We start from the raw sequence: 13791 nt of genomic DNA, 5'->3' as shown, positions 1-13791 counted from the left end.
GCAGAAGTTGGCTTATAGGAGGATTTCTATTAGCATGAAAAGTGCACGCTTCCCTTTGGGACCTCCTGGTCTTTCTCCGACAGCTTTAAAACACTGTTAATGGCATGACTTCATCTGACCTACGATGGAAGGATCCATCTTTAGGCCAGAAACCACATGGTCCTCACATCACCCCACTGGGCTTCCGGAGATACAGGGGCTCTTAAGTCAAGGAGGAAACAAGCGATGATTAATTACTCACCTTCCTCCAAGTTTCTTGACAAAAAGGCAAAAAAAATGTTGCCAAACAGTGAAAAAGCCAATCTGAATAGACAACAGGGCAGTAGAATCAGAGGAAATCAACCATCCTCTTCTCATTCTGCGTATGTTTTTTTCTGCTAAGGGGGATCTTTCTCCCTTTAAAATGTGATTTCCTTGAGAGTTTTTTTTTTTTTTAAAGCTTTATTAAAAGAATGAAGTAGAACATCATGAGCCTGTTGTTGAAGAACAAAGCAGAACATAACCGTGTTTTAGTTTTCTAGATGGCAGTGAACCAGTCTGCTGACTCCCAGTTCCCATAAATAAGTGAGGTCCACAGTCACTGGGGGCCGGCAGGATTTTTTCAAGGCAGGCAGGTTCCCAGATCAGTGAGGGCCTGTATGATTTTTAATTCTTCGCGTGTCACAGGCGGGCAACATAGAGCACAGGACTTGCCTTGAATTTGTCAAACGAGGCTCTCAGAACATTATCATCAAAATAAATATTGCATTGACATATTACGCAAAACCTTTGGCATTGGCACTTATAATAAAGGCTAAAATAGGAGTAAAGAAAGAAGGCTCTGAAGCCTTTAAAAGTTTCAGAATCTGATTATGATTTGAAAGGAGGTATTTTTGTGGCTTCTTTACATAATATACAATATCGACATCTAATGGACTAGCATGTCAAGCAGAAGGGTCTTAACCACCTCCCATTCAATATGAATGAAAGACAGAGACAAAAAGAAAAACAGCTCCATCTTGTTGAGTAACCTTAGTATAAAATTTCAGCCCAAGTAGACTGAAAATATCCTGAAAAACTGCACAGCCTTGAGCCTTTCTGCTGGGATCTGCTTCCAGGGGAGGTACAACACTTATGATGATCCATCAGTCCAAGAAAGCATCTCCGTTTTAACAGCCAGCAAACTGCAAACTTTTTCCTAGTGTCCTTTAGAAAGCTGAAGCTTTCAGGGCCCAAAAAAAGAATTATGGATGCATCTTATCTTAAAACCACACCTACCTTGACTCCAAAGAAAGACTTGCGGTGATAAAAGCAGCACAGAGCTGCCGAGAGGGCTTGGAGAGCACTGCATTCCTTAGGCATCTTTCTGTCTTCTGTCTCTGGGGCCACACACTTTCTTTAAGGTACAAAGAAAGGGGACTTTGGACGTTGGCGCCCCAATCCTGCTGCGGCCGTGGTGCCGTGCCTGCCCCGCAGTCGCCAGCTGGGGGAGTGAGCCGGCTCCTTCTCCCAGGCCAGTCAGGGACTTTTCCCCTCAGCTGAAGCCAATACGATCCACTCACTCAATTCTGGCAGGCTGGTGACCAGCCTGCCCTGCCATGCACACAGTGCCAGAAATTCTCATGTGACCAGTCTTGCTTTCTGATGAAATTCTAACTCCTCTTAGAAGAGGCTCTGGACATCACTGTCCCCTCAATTTAGAGACCCCAGCAGAAATCATTAACCACCTCCCACCCTAGGCAGCCTTTCCTTCTCAGGGCTGACCTGCACGTTGCAATCTGCTCCTCGGTGGCTTTGCCTGTTTGCTTGTTACTGCGGGGCAAGTTATACACACCACAGCATCTTGTTATGAGACAGAGACTTCTTTGAGAAAAGGAGGTGGCCTAAAGTGACTAAGGTGTGACTTTCTCCTAAGAATAACCCTAGAAGTCCTAAGAAACCCAAGCTCCTGAGTTTCTTAGGATCCCTGTCCCCACTCTCCCACGCCTACCTCCAGAGCTGTTTATTTTTAATTAGGATGCTCCTGGCAGCCAGTTTGCAGCAGATAATGTTGGCACAGCCATCCCTATTGGCAAAGCAATATTGTCTTTTGGTGTTTAATTAGCAAGTCTGTCAGCAAACACCCTGAGCCCCTATGCCCTCCCCACCTGGCCGTGCAGTCTGTTGGGGGGTTGGGGGAGGATGGGAGACAAGGCTGTGTACCCTCTTCTGATCCAGCTCCACTGGTCCCACTGCCCACTCCTTCACTTTCAATACTTCACTGTAATTACCCATCTTCACTTTAATTACCCACTCTGCCTAACCCAGATCCAGCACACAAACCTTCAGTCCAATGCAGCCTGCGTGGCCTTCCTAGACTTCCCTGTGGGAAGAGGCCTTTACCCCTACAAAAATCCCAATACCACCTTGAGAAGAAAGTAAATGCTTTTTTTTTCTTGTATTCCAGTTATAGTGGATGCTCAATGATTCTGGGTTTTTTGTTTCGTTTTGTTTTGTTTTTTAATCAAACCCAGATTTGCGCGTGTAGCTTGTCCTTCCCAACAGTTCCAAATATTAACTTTCTGTGTCTTCAGCTACACAGAAATGGAATGTGTCCTGAAGCTTTCTAAAACTCCATACAGGCAGAAACTTGTAACTGGGAAGAAACAGAACCTATTCAGTTCAGAAAGGAACATCAGATGAGGCATGCAGGAAGTATGAGAACTATCCAGCGGGATTCGTGTCAACTCCTCTGAGGCCTCGGCCTTTGGACTAGGTCAAGTCTGCCTGTAAAAATACGGAATTGTTTGTTTAATGCCTGGTAAGCAGCTTCTGGGCTGGGATGAGGGGCCTGGGGAGCCACAGATCTCACCTCCACTGGTAAGCTGAGCCTGACAAACACGTGTAAAGTGGGGATGGAGCTACAAAGGGTCTATCACCACAGCAGCAACCAGGGGGAGGCTGGCTTCCTTTTTCCTCATTTGGCTGGTCTCCCTCACTCCTTCTCCCCGACCTAAATTCATGATTCTGGACATCGGATTTGGAGTCCTGGGTTATCACCTGAGAACCTGGAAGAAAGCACCAAAGGTGGTAGAACTCAAAGGGGTTTTGAGCTGGACTGGTCCATGGAGAGCAGTTGGGGGGGTTGGTGTCGTCCTCCAAGTCCAGGTACTGAATCCCTGGAAGCATTTTCTCTCTTTGCCCTCACTTCTAGTCGATGGGGCTCAAAGGGCAAGTCCACGTGAGCAGCCCGGCTGACGGTCCTGGAAGCTTTGTGGGGATGACTAAGCAAGCAGACCAACAGGTAACCAGGGAAGGGGCCCCATTTTCACCTGCTATTCCTCTTTGGCAAGAAATAACAAGTGCCTCCAGGCCAAAAAAATACCTCCCCAAGAATCTAGAAAAGCATCATTGCAGACCCAGCAAAATGGAGGGAAGGAGTTCATTAAATCCCGTACAGAAATCCACTGGGATAGATCAGACAACAGCTTCTGAATTCCTGATACCCTTCCCCTAGAAAGCGTGAATGGAACGCATTTCTGAAAGCAAATATGCAAATAATGCAGGCATGTAAATTACATAGAATTTGGAGTCAAGGACTCCAGTGCCAGGGTAAAAGCAAAACAAAAGACTTTCAAGTCACTGTTGAGTCACAGCTCTTGTGACGGAGGTTTTCTTTCCCTGTTTACTCTAAGAAATGTCTCCTACATGCACAAAGAATTTGTTCCATCAGGATAAAAGAATGGGCTAATCTTATTAGGTAACTGTTTCCTAAGCACCTTTTATTTTTGTTCCACATGAAAAAGAAAAAAAAAGTTCTGAAGCAGCACTCAAAGGTTTTAATTTCCTCCCAAATGGCCAAGGAGAGAGACTAAATAACGTGTTGTTATTGCAACGAAAGATGATAATTGCATGAATTCACAAAGTGCCCTTCACTGACTTGCCATGCTTTTAAATGTTTCCTACCTACCCTGATCAATTCCACCACATTCTGCCCACAATTATTATTCTATTCTAGTTACAAAGAAACAGGGGACCAGAACAGTGTGCCACTCCGCAGGGAGCAGACAAAGGACAAGGACTCAAGCCTCTGATAGCGGAATCCAGTATCTGATCACATGGAAGCACAAGCATGCTGTGGCCCAAAGAAGAGATTTTTTTTCAACTCGTGTAATTAAACCTCTTGATCACGCAGCCCTTGGGGCAGCAGGTCGCATTCTGGTGGTTTGGTATGTACAATTTCAGACCAATCAAATTTGGATTTGGGATTCCTAAATACCATGCCCTTCTGGTCCTGCAGGGGTGTTCTCCAGCGCCCCCCTCTGGCCACCTGAGAGATTTGCTCCTCCACACCAAGGGAACACCTGTGAAAAAGGCCAGGACGGGCAGCCTTGAAGGACCCCATAAGCTTGGGTCAAATGCTGTCCACCCTGCCCGAGGAGAGGGCTAAAAAGCAGACCCGGGGAAGGCCACAGGCATCGCCCTCAGTGCTGGTTTCTCCTCCGGCGGCCCTAATTCTAACCTGCCCTATTTAGTAACCATGGAAACAGGATTGCCTGCCAATCATATTCAACAAGCACAGGCTTCCTGAAGGAGGCGGAGGGAGCATGCAGATGCCCACTGGAAGGGCAGGCTCCCAGGGAGGCAGGCCCTTAATGCCCAGTGTGCAGGGGGTGGTGGTGGTGGGTGTGGAGAGAAAGGTGTGCCTGCCAGATACCTGCTTTTCATGGCTTCAGAGCAGCCAGAAAAACCATGCTCCCCACACCCCCATTTCCCCTCACGGAGGCCACGCCAGGATCCAAGCATCCAGCCCTGTATGCCCTGAGGCAGTCTCGGTCATTATCAAGCAGCCCTGCAGACAGTGACACAGCCCACAGGGGCAGGCTTGGAAGCTGAGGGGCTGGTCCAAGGATAAAGGGTCTGCCTGGTCCCTCCCCACCAGGAAACAGTCAGGGGTGAACACCAGCCACCGTGATCAAACACGGCTCAGCTTCTCGTCCCAACCACGGAGATTCTCCACCCCACTGAAAGATCAATGTTTCCTGGCTTTTTGCCTCCATCTAAACTCAAGCAATCTGGCTCTCAGTAAACAAAGACAGCTTCCGTGAGCTAGAGAGCGAGGCCAACTCCACTTCTCTTGGCATCCTAGGAAGTAGGGAGAGAGGAACTTGGTATCTGGACTAGCTTAGTCCAGCACCAGATTAGAGATGCAGGGAGGATCTAAATGTCAAGGGCATCCTCTGCCAACTCAACGCCTTGAAGAGCAGTGTGGCAGGTGCCTGGGAAGGCCTGGGAGGAAAGGGGGCAAGTTTGTCACTGAACCTGCTGCCCAAAGCTTCCCCAGGCACCTGCCTTGTTGTTGCATGATTCTGAAAACAACAAACCAGGAGGCACAGTGAGAAGCATGTGCCTCAGAGCACACACCTCACATAGAAAGCAACAGGGCTTGAGGAAGAGGAGCTGGGAAACCAGCAAGGAAAGGAGGAGAGATTTGGGGGACAAGTCACCTCCTCTTCAAGTCAGACTGAGACAGCCACAGTAGCTGCCAAAGACAGTCCAACAGCTTTTCCTATTTGCAAAGTCAGTTTATTTCTTGCTCCAAAAGGGAATGCAAACTGGACTCAATGGGAAGAAAGCAGGAAATGCTAGCCTGACTCCCTGGTGCTTCATGTAATGCTGTGGACAAGATGTTTGCCGGTGAACAGAGGGTGCATTTAAGATTGTTTGCTGTACACACCTCGGTCTGATAGTTTCCATCAAATTCCTCAAGGGAATGAAAGAGTACAGCTGTTAAATGGTCTCTGTCAGGAAGGGTTATTGATCTGCCCAACATATAAACAAAGAGACTAAGTATGGGATTCACAAACAGATTTCTCTCTACTGGGCCTTATAACCCCTATACAAATTTCTGTTTCTCTAACTGCCTATTAAAATTGTATAATTGAATAATATGTAGCAAAATTAGGTAAGCCCCTGGTCCTGATTTTTCTTTCTTGCACTATCACCAACAATTGTGCTCTATACCATCATCCATTTCACATCCACCGTCACCACACAGTTTCTGGTATCACCCCAGATACCCTAAATTATCTAAACTCTATTATCTGTTTTTAGCACTAAGGCAGAATTAAAAGAACATGCATTCCAACCTCTCAAACAATAGACTCAGACTTTCTGGTGATCTCAGCCTTCTTTGAGAGTCTTTAAAACCAATGGACCCTACTACCAGAACAAAAGGCATATACTTGTAATGTTCTTCAGATAATTTCAGGGGTTCCCATATATCCAGAAGCCCATCCACACACCTCTGGGAGTCTTACCTATCCAAGATAATTCACCACCAAACTCCCAAGCTTTTATTCTGCATTCACTGTGCAGGCACCACACTCAGAGCAATCACTTGTTCTCTTGATACCTCAGCTTCTAGTATTTCTTTGCTGTACACTTTTCTCCGTCCCCTCCCTTTTTCTGGTAAGTGTGAGCTCTAAAAGCAACTAATAGCTTATGACCACAAAAGCCCCTGAGAGGCCCCTCCCAGGCCCAGTGTGGCTGAAATGGGCTGTGGAGCATCTGCAAGGCCAGAAGGCCAGGAAGGCTCACCAGCCAGGAACAGCACCATGTCCCGGCTCCCCTGCAGCTCTATCTTACAAGCACTTCTGCAAAATAACATCTTCCCAAACAAGCTGCAAGACAGGTATCTGCATGCCTCAAGAATGGCTCTGGCCAAAAGGGGGAAAAGAAATTAAACAAAAAGTTGCAATGGCTAAGAGATTTCAAATAGAGTCAAGAGGTCATTCTTATGCATTATATAAATATCCCTTTTTAGTTTCTAGTGTATTAGGATAGCTAGAAGGAAATACCTGAATCTGTTGAACTATAATCTAGTAGACTTGATTCTCGATGATGACTGAATAACTATATAGCTTTTATCGTGTCACCGTGTGATTGTAAAAACCTTGTGACTAACATTCCCTTTACCCAGAGTATGGACAGATGAATACTAAAATAAAGACAAAAAATACATATAAATAATAGGGGAGGATAAAGGGTATGGGATATTTTGGGTGTTCTTTTTAATTTTTATTTTTTTCTCTATTTTGGGTAATGAAAATGTTCTAAAATTGATTGTGGCAATGAATGCACAACTATATGATGATACTGAGAGCCACTGATTGTATACTTTGAATGGATTATATGGTATGTGAATATATCTCAATAAAATTGCATTTAAAAAAAAGAAAAAAAGAGTGGCTCTGGAACACACACTGGGAGGTTGGATGGTAGAGGGAGCACCAGGTGCATTCAAGTCTCCACTGCACCACAACTGGCTGGGTGACTCAGGGGGATTACTTAACCTCTCTGGGCGTCAGTGTCTTCCCTACACTTACCAGATTGTGGTGATGATTAAGTGGGATAACATATAAAGAGCCTAGCACCCAACCCACGGTAGGCACTAAGCAAAAATGAGCTTTCCTTCCCCTTCAAACCCCATCTCCCTCCCTTCTCCTGCAGAGACAGGCATCCAAAGCACACCTAATGATCACCTGCAGGCTCGGCCCCCAGGAGCCAAGCCGCAACCCAACCGGAAGAGTGTGGACAGGTGAGCACTGATTGGCTCCAATCACTTCGCAGATTCTTGAACCTTGACAACCAAGGAATAGTGAGGAGAAATTTAAGGGTTTTTTGTCTTTAGATTTTAAAACAGCATATTAAAATCACACATACGGTTTTCATCATACTTGTTCAGATGTCTCAGATGATTTTCTACTCCAGAGTCCTTGACATTTTTGAAGTTGTTTGTTTTAACAGACAGCATGTGTATCCACAGCGTCTGCCACTTGGTCCTCACCCAGGGGGTGTCCTGGGGTCCATCCACAACTATAGAGCTCTCTGTCCCCTTCCCCCAGCCAATCCAATCGGGTATCCTATGGACCAATCACACAGCACCTAGGTTGCACACCTCCTTCTCACTGCCCCAACAGCAAGCTGGTGGCAGAGCAGGGCTTCAGCCCATGCTCTATCTGCTAGTTAGTCCTCCAACCTCCCCTTTGCCTGGCTCTCCAGGCCCCTGACCTGGAGCTATAGCTTCCACTTGTGTCTAGATTCCTCTGAGGACCATCCTCCATATGCCGACTCCCCTACTCCACTGGCCCATGTAATGGGGTACTCCAACACCAACCATTTCTAGACTTAGAGCTGTGTCTGCTCTGCACTCTCTGGACTCTGCCTTCTGCCTGCTCCTCCTCCTCTCCGGCCAAGTTACGGGCATTGCTCCAACGCCACCCCACCCCCTTCTCCCACCCTGCCTGCTCAGAAAGGCTGCCAAATGTCCAGTGTTGGGGGAGATGAACCAGCCACCAAGGAAGGCCCAGGAAGAGGAAGGCACCCACCCTGGGGTGGAGGGTGGAGTTGACAGGGATAAGAGATGCAGTCAGGACTAACCCCACTCATTCCAGCTGGAAAGCTGACTTAAGACAGAAAATGATCTTATTAATCCGTTATCTTTTTTCAAGCAAATTCCAGCCACCTAAGAACTAATGGGACAATATCCTTATTTCATGGTCACAAACTGATTATGAACATTATGATGCCAGTGGCATACTGGACGATTCAGCATCCTGCTGGAAGAGCTACAAGAATTAGTCGACACCTGAAGTTCGTAACCTGGGGGAGGGTGGGGCTTCCAGGAACACCTGGAAATTATATATAAACTGTTGTGCAAGTATCTGTTTGTTGAGGAAGGGGGGTGGGGCCACAGCTTTTATCCGGTTCCAATTTGTGGACCCAAAATTTCCTACTGATTCAGAAAGACTTTCAGTGGCTCTTAAAGATGGAGTTCCCGATGGTCTATCTTGAGCTTTGTGGTGGAAGGAGAAGAGAGAATGCCCTGGTCTTCATGGACTCAAACAAGGACAGATAAAACTACCTGGAAAACATCAGGCCTTGTCAGGGTAAGAGGAGAAAGCAGCCTTGAGACAAGTAGTTTCACTTTTCCTTACACTGTTGACTAGCTTCAAACACCCTTGAGAGGAGAAGAATCCCTTCACCCAGCTGGTAAAAGACCCTCATTTGCACAAACACTTAGTAAATGCAGAAGAGCTGCAACTTTAATTCTCAACTTCCCCTCTCAGTCACAGACTTCAGGGATGTGTTCCCAGAAGACTTCAGCTCGGCTCAGTAATCTTTCCACCAGTCCATTCACCCCTCTGCAAGGTACCCAATAGCCAGCATTTCTACAGTACTACACAGAGAACTTTTACACTTACTGTCTCATTTAATACTCACAGTAGGAGATGGGTATTATTATCTCCATTTCATATGTGAGGTCAACCAATTCTTAGAGTTAATAATTAAAACAACAATGAACCAGAATGGCTGGCTCTACTGGATGTGCTAATGGAAACAAAGATAACACCTGGTTGCCAGGAGCATCTTATCTTGTGCAAATCCCAAAGGCAGAATGGTGGCTGCTGCAGCAACCCCCTCCCTCCAATCAAGTGACAGCTATTCTTGGCAATATAGACAGCAGGTTTGCCTGAAATATCCCTAGTCAGTGCTCCTGGCCCATTCATCAACTGATGGGTAAGGATAGGGCAGGTACAGATGATGTTGAGGTCAGAAGCTGAGAAGAACATGGAGGTAACTAAGCCCCATCGCACAAGGTACTGACCGGAGGACTAAGGGACAACCTTTATCATATATAGGGGCATGAACTGTGGCCATTTCTCTAAAGGAAAATGTTGACTCAGAGTTTTCAAGGCAGTCAGCCACCAAGTACAATGCTGTCTGCAGAAGTGACACCCTCCTGCTGCCCAAAGTGGGGACAACAGACTGCTTTAGCCAGTGGTTTAAAGGACAATACAAACTCTGGTTTTGCAGTGCTTACCCAAAGGGGTGGGAAGGCTGGGTAGGAAAAGGGAATGTTACTAGGGAGAGCAGTAGGAACCCACATGGATAAATCTCCAGGAGCAGCAGGCCTCAGGGTTGGGCTACTTACAACAAAGGTTCAGGAGTCTTCCTGTGGCAGTGCGAAGTTGTATGCACCCCAGAAAAGGTCATGTTCTTTTAATCCATTCCTGTGGGTACAGACCTATTGTAGGGAGGACTTTTGATTAGGTTCTTTCAAATGATACACATATCATTTGAAATATCATTTGAATGGCCCACCTCATTCAAGGTGGATCTTAATCCTCTTACTGAAGTCCTTTATAAGAGGATAAAACACACAGAGAAGCTAAGAGATGAAATTAAGAGAAACTCGTAGAGAAAAACCTTGGAGAAGCTAAGAGAGAACCCACGGAAGTTCAGGGAGGAAGCCACTGGAACCAGAAGCTGAGAGTAATGAAACCTGGGGACGAAGGACCAGCATACTCCAGCCATGTCCTTCCCACATGAGAGAGGTGTCCCGGATGCCAGCAGCTTGACTTGTCAGAGTCCAGGTATCATCCTGTTGATGCCTAGAGTTAGACAATTTCATGGCCTAAGAACTATAATTGTAAGTTAATAAATCCCCTATTGTAAAAGCCAACCCATTCCTGGTAAATTGCATTCTGGCACCTTCACCAAAACAGAACAGATTTTGGTACCAGAGAAGTGGGGTACTGAGTTTGCAAATACCAAAAATGCTGGAATGCCTTTATAAATGGGTAAGGGGAAGATATGGAAGAATTGTGAGGAGATTGATTAAAAAAACAAACAAAAAAAACCCCACCACAGATAGAGAAGCCAGAAGCTAAAGCAACGAAACCCCGGGAGCGAAGGACCAGCGGATGTCGCCATGTGCCTTGCTGTCTGACAGAGGAGCCCAAGCTCAGCAGAAGCTGGTCTTCAGAGAAGGTATCATCCTATTGATGCCTTAATTGGGACATTTTCACAGCCTCAGAACTGTAAGTTTGTAAGCTAATAAATTCCCATTGTAAAAGCCAACCCCTTTCTGGTATATTGCATTTCAGCAGCTTTAGCAAACCAAAACACTTCCCAAGGCCAAACTATAAATCACAGGGTGATCCACAGCCTCTCTGGGAAACTGCCCCCCTCCCCTGCAAAGCTTCTCTGTAATAGTGGTAGAACTGTCAATTAAATTGGGAGGCAACGGGTATCCAGCACATTAATAAATCAGGCGGAAGATAAACTAGAAAAGGATGGGTACAGGACTTGAGAAGACCAAAAAGAAAATATCTTTGCAAAACCTAGCACGAGTGCCAACATTTTAGATATGCACTCTGGGTAGACAGATATTTATAAATAAAGTCCAACATACTTGTGAACCTGAATATTTGGGGGAGTGTATGTGTGGAAATGATGTAGACAGCAGATCATGGTTATTATATTTAAAAGCTTTATTGGATAGCATGCATGGTCATAGTTGTAATGGATGGATGAGCTAGTCATACAACCAAACACTGAATGGTCCCGGAGTGGATTCGTGACCTAAGTCAGACTAACCCGAGTCCTTCCCTGGGATTTTTCACGTTAAAGCTGAGGAAGAGGACTCCTTTGTTCCTAGAGCAGTTTATGGTCATGTGTTCCCACTGCACGTAGAAGCTCATATGAGAGAACGCAAGCAATGTCCTGAGAGAAGTGGGCGTGAGACAAAAGTCTAAAGATGTTTTCTTACCTGGAACCAGCCATCAGCCTGAGCCACTCCTTCCCTGCCCTTCCCAGTGGTAAATTTCACATCATCAGTTTGAAAGTTTACTTACAGGCTCACCTTATCAGTTTGAGATTAGGTAAAACTTGAGATGGAGATGTAAACACACTATAGGAGTTTACAGGTATACCATGTGATCCCTGTATCTGAGAAATGCTAAAAAAGGAGACAAACTGATTTACATGAAAACATGTAAATATGCACCCATTCATAACAGGGTTGCAGACTCACGTTGCAGCAACTGATGAAAATTAATGGTGTTTCACAGCCTACTCCAAGGACATTCCATGAAAGAACTGAGTTGTCTTGAGTTCTCAGTTTGCCTCTAAGGAAAGGGAGCTGGAGTCATGGAGCTGGAATGTCCTGTGCCATGGAGTGTAGGTGTGAGTTTTGATCCCACACCCAGCACCCTTCCCAGGTTATGGGAAACCAGGAACAAACAACTCTCTCAATCCTGCTTACTCAGCAAAACCTAAGCTCTTGAACCATCTTAAGCTCCTGAAGGACGTTTCCAGGAAACCCACCAGACCTGATTCAGAGGCACTGGCTGAGACACCTGACTGAGGCCAGTGAACTTCACAGTCCTTTGGTGGCATTTCCTGGAAAGAGCTTAGGAACCTCAGTTCTCAGTCCCATGGGAACTTCTTTCTTCTACTGCCATGACTCAGTTTACCCCAGTGAGGGCCCTAGATCTAACCCTGTTTTCCTATATCTGGCCATGGAAGCACACATTAAAATGATCTGTGGCCTTGTCTATTATATTAGCCCTAGGACTCATGTCTTATTCGTCATCATCACTCCTATGACCAGGACAACGCCTGAACATGATAGGGACCCAGCAAACATTTGGAGACGTACAGGGACTCTCAATCTGGGCGCCTCAAACACCTTGGAAGTTAGATGCACAAGATGTATGCATCATATTTCTAGGGAGAGGGTTCTTAGTTCTTTGTATGTGCAAAGAAGGTAGGGACTCTCCAACCAAAATGTGTTAAGAACTGCATAGGTGTGAGGCATGAATGCCACACTAAGATTATGCTCTTCATTGAGTTAACACAGCCTTGCCAGCCCTCCAGATGGTGTATGGCTGGTTCCAGGTTCAGCCCTAAAAATCATCTCACTCTCTCAAACTGCAAACTATCTGGGATCCCAGATGGGGAGAGGCTCCCAGACTACAGTAAATCCCAACTCATACCACCTGTGGTCTGCTAAAATAATCCTAAAATACTCTGCAAACCAGGAGGTATCAGGACCTGATCCTGCTCTGCCCAGGTTCTTTCCAGTAAAGACCACAAGAAGACAAGAGGGAGAAGACTGGACCATAATGGGCTCAGCAGGATTGCACAGACCCCCTGAAAAATATCCACCTGGGCCTGGGAAAAATAATAATCCAATTGGAGACTGGTGGTCACAGGAAACAGTCCATCAGCCTCATCATTTCTTCTGCACAAAAAGCTCTTTTGAGAGTGTGAATAGGGGCTTTATAAAGCACGTTCTTATCCACAGGGTAATAAATATGTGAAATGGCTTCTCAGACCAGGTTTCTGTGGTTGGACACTGAGGTCATTCAAGAAACAATTAGTTACCATCTGGAGAGAGCTGGGACTGCGCAGGAAATTGCCTCAAAGGGCCAAAGAGCATGTTCTCATTCCCAGGGTCTCACACATCCTTATCTTCATTCATGTAGAGGAGGGGATGGAGCCCTGACAGCTAATCCACACTGGGAGCACAGGGTGAGCTGTGGCAATTAATAAAAGCTTAAGACTCAGGAGAATGTTCATTTTCAGCCTGCCCCAAGTAAGTTTATCCCTTAAATGAATTTATCCCTTGACTGCTCTTTAACATCCAAGCTGGGCATCTTTGCCATAATATAGGCATGGCTCCACCAAGCTTTGGGTTTTCATGGTTTTAATATGAAGCAATTAAAACAGAACAGCAACTGCTTCTGGCCCAGCTCTTTACAGTTCGTGATGAGCAATGACTCAATTATGTTAAATAGAGTTCATATTTATTGAGGTTTCACAATACACTCAATTGTAAAGGACATACCTACAATTGAGGAACTTTAATTCTAAGGCAGATGCTCAATGTTTTCTTATTTCTAAATGAAAACTGAATGTCTTTTCTATGTTAATAATCAATATATTCAAATGTCAATGCAATTTTGGGCAAGCTGGATTTTA

The 13791-nt window shown here is 45.6% G+C and overlaps 1 protein-coding gene and 1 long non-coding RNA gene across 4 annotated transcripts in view; one reads left to right on the top strand and one right to left on the bottom strand.

Annotated features, from left to right (window-relative positions):
• BCAR3 (BCAR3 adaptor protein, NSP family member) overlaps positions 1–13791 on the bottom strand; it is a 140528-nt gene that overhangs the window by 61292 nt on the left and 65445 nt on the right. The window contains exon 1 of one of the 3 annotated variants that reach the window (XM_037826610.1): positions 1258–1453. The exons of the other annotated variants lie outside the window; for them this stretch is intronic. Within the exon in view, the coding sequence (XP_037682538.1) occupies positions 1258–1341 (84 nt within the window). The 5' untranslated portion in view covers positions 1342–1453. Of the gene's footprint in view, positions 1–1257; positions 1454–13791 lie in introns of those variants that run through there. 3 annotated transcript variants of the gene reach the window in all.
• On the top strand, positions 3088–7561 carry LOC119527018. The gene is made up of 3 exons (XR_005215300.1): positions 3088–3262; positions 3977–4187; positions 7471–7561. It is a non-coding gene; the product is annotated as an uncharacterized LOC119527018 (long non-coding RNA).

Source organism: Choloepus didactylus, chromosome 2 (assembly GCF_015220235.1).
Source record: "Choloepus didactylus isolate mChoDid1 chromosome 2, mChoDid1.pri, whole genome shotgun sequence".
NCBI classification, from domain to species: domain Eukaryota; kingdom Metazoa; phylum Chordata; class Mammalia; order Pilosa; family Megalonychidae; genus Choloepus; species Choloepus didactylus.
The sequence above is the reverse complement of the archived record's forward strand: the minus strand, read 5'-3'. Positions and strand labels throughout refer to the sequence as shown.